This window comes from Lucilia cuprina, chromosome 5, assembly GCF_022045245.1.
Source record: "Lucilia cuprina isolate Lc7/37 chromosome 5, ASM2204524v1, whole genome shotgun sequence".
Classification (NCBI taxonomy): domain Eukaryota; kingdom Metazoa; phylum Arthropoda; class Insecta; order Diptera; family Calliphoridae; genus Lucilia; species Lucilia cuprina.
Genome location: NC_060953.1, coordinates 46,931,782 through 46,933,949, shown reverse-complemented (window position 1 = coordinate 46,933,949; position 2,168 = coordinate 46,931,782). Strand labels below are relative to the sequence as shown.

General features: G+C 27.9%; 1 protein-coding gene across 1 annotated transcript; it reads right to left on the bottom strand.

Moving 5' to 3' along the window:
- Positions 1 to 335: 335 nt before the first annotated feature.
- Positions 336 to 972, bottom strand: LOC124420256. The gene is made up of 2 exons (XM_046952510.1): positions 602 to 972; positions 336 to 539 (listed from the first exon to the last, which is right to left on the bottom strand). Exons 1-2 carry the CDS (start codon positions 893 to 895, stop codon positions 336 to 338), a joined length of 498 nt encoding a protein of 165 aa, XP_046808466.1. The 5' UTR covers positions 896 to 972.
- Positions 973 to 2,168: the final 1,196 nt, after the last annotated feature.

Here is a 2,168-nt window from a genome sequence, read left to right as displayed (position 1 = left end):
GTCTGTAGTCTAGTCTATAGTCTAGTCTGTAGTCTAGTCTATAGTCTAGTCTGTAGTCTAGTCTATAGTCTAGTCTATAGTCTAGTCTATAGTCTAGTCTATAGTCTAATCTATAATCTAGTCTATAGTCTAGTCTAAAGTCTAGTCTATAGTCTAGTCTATAGTCTACTATATAGTCTAGTCTATAGTCTAGTCTTAAATTCTAGACCATAGACTAGACTAGTCTATAGCTTAGTCTACAGTCTAGCTATAGTTTAGTCGAGTCTAAAGTCAAGTCTATGGTGTTGCCAAAAGTGTAGTCTAAAGTATTCAAGTTTTTAATTACGTCTTAAATATTACAAATAAAACTTACGTTTGCAAGTTCCGGTTTTAAAATCTTTGGCAAAACAGCTTGACTCTTGAGTATTTAAGTTTTTATTAGCAGTAACAGTTTCCACAGGCGCTTCTGTGGTGCTAGTTGTAGTGGTGGTAGTTGTTGTTGTGCTGGAAGAAGTCGCAGGCTCTGAGTTATCTATTCTTGATACTACGGTACAACAAACCTAATATTTAACTAAATATTTAATAAACTTATTTTTTTTTCAATTTTAAATGCTTTACTTACAACTGGATACTGATCGGGTGTTATACGATTTCCACATATTCTTTGCAAATTTGTAGAATATTGTTTAGCTGAATTTTGTGGTAATTTTGTAAATAAAGTTAAAACTTCGGGGCAAAATTTCAATGAAACACAAGTACCCATTTGATCTAAAGGGGTGCGACAAAAATTCTGCTCAAAACCACGTATAAAACGATTATTACCCATGCCATGTCCATTCCAGTGGCCATGACAATTAATAAAGTTTACAGCAAGTAATAGCACGAAATTTGTAGATAATAATTTTAACATTTTCATTTCTTTTGTTATTTAAATTTATAAAAAATTGATATTAAATATATTAGTTTATTTTTTTTTTTAATTATTTACGTTTCTTTAATTTAACACTTGCTGTGTATATTCCGTTTGAAAAACAACTGATTGTTTTGCCTCGAAAAACTAAGTTCTAGTAATTAATAAAAATTTGAATCGGGGAAGCAAATATAAAAATACAAACTTATAATAAATCGTGTTCAAAACTTTGCATGGTAAAGCATCTCTTTCCCCAGTTTGTATGGTCATGATTCATTAATTTTTATAAAACATCTTTTACTCTTTACATATATAGTTGTAAAGATAATAAAAAAAAAATAAATTTATAGTTAATATTTGTAAAAAAAATGTTAAAGTTTAGAATGAAATGCAATAGATATAGTATAATTTGTATTGTAATATTTACGTCATTGTTAAATAGTTTGATAGTACAATAATAACAATACGGGATGCTCTGGTATAACATGCTATTAATTTCTACTATATACTAAAACTTCTTTAGCCAAAACTATAAAAACGCAATTTTACAAAAGAATAAATTAAAACTATTAAGTGCAAAATTAATTTACATATAGCTTACGGTAATGCAGGAAGTAAACACACTTTCTCACCTTGCTATTCTTTTAAAAATTTTACTTTTTTACATGTTATTTTAGCGCTTACTTTCTTTTTATAAAATTAGCTTTATGTTATCACATTAATTATTACGTTTTATGTGAATTATTAAATAATTAATACAAATTACATATTATATTTGTTTTATGGGAATTTGCTAATTTCATTTACAATAATTCTCTCCCACTAAGTGGGAGATTCTCATTTTTTAAGAGATTTGTAAATTTTGTCTAAACTGGAAAATCCCAGAGTAAAAAAAAACTGTCATCATATTGAAAAGTTTATTTCAGCTTTCAAAAAATTTTTGATAGTAAATGTTTTGGTTGATACAAAACTGTTGATAATTTACAAAAGCAACATGTTGCAATAAAACAAATTCGCTAATTGAACATGTTTTTTGTGAACGATTAGGGACATGTTGCTAATAAATAAAATATTAAAGTTTAGCATATCAATGGAATACAGAAATATTAAAATGTTGCAAAGGAATGAACTAGAACTGAACTAGAACTGAACTAGAACTCAACTAGAACTCAACTAGAACTGAACTAGAACTGAACTAGAACTGAACTAGAACTAAACTAGAACTGAACTAGAAGTGAACTAGAACTGAACTAGAACTGAACTAGAACTGAACTAGAAC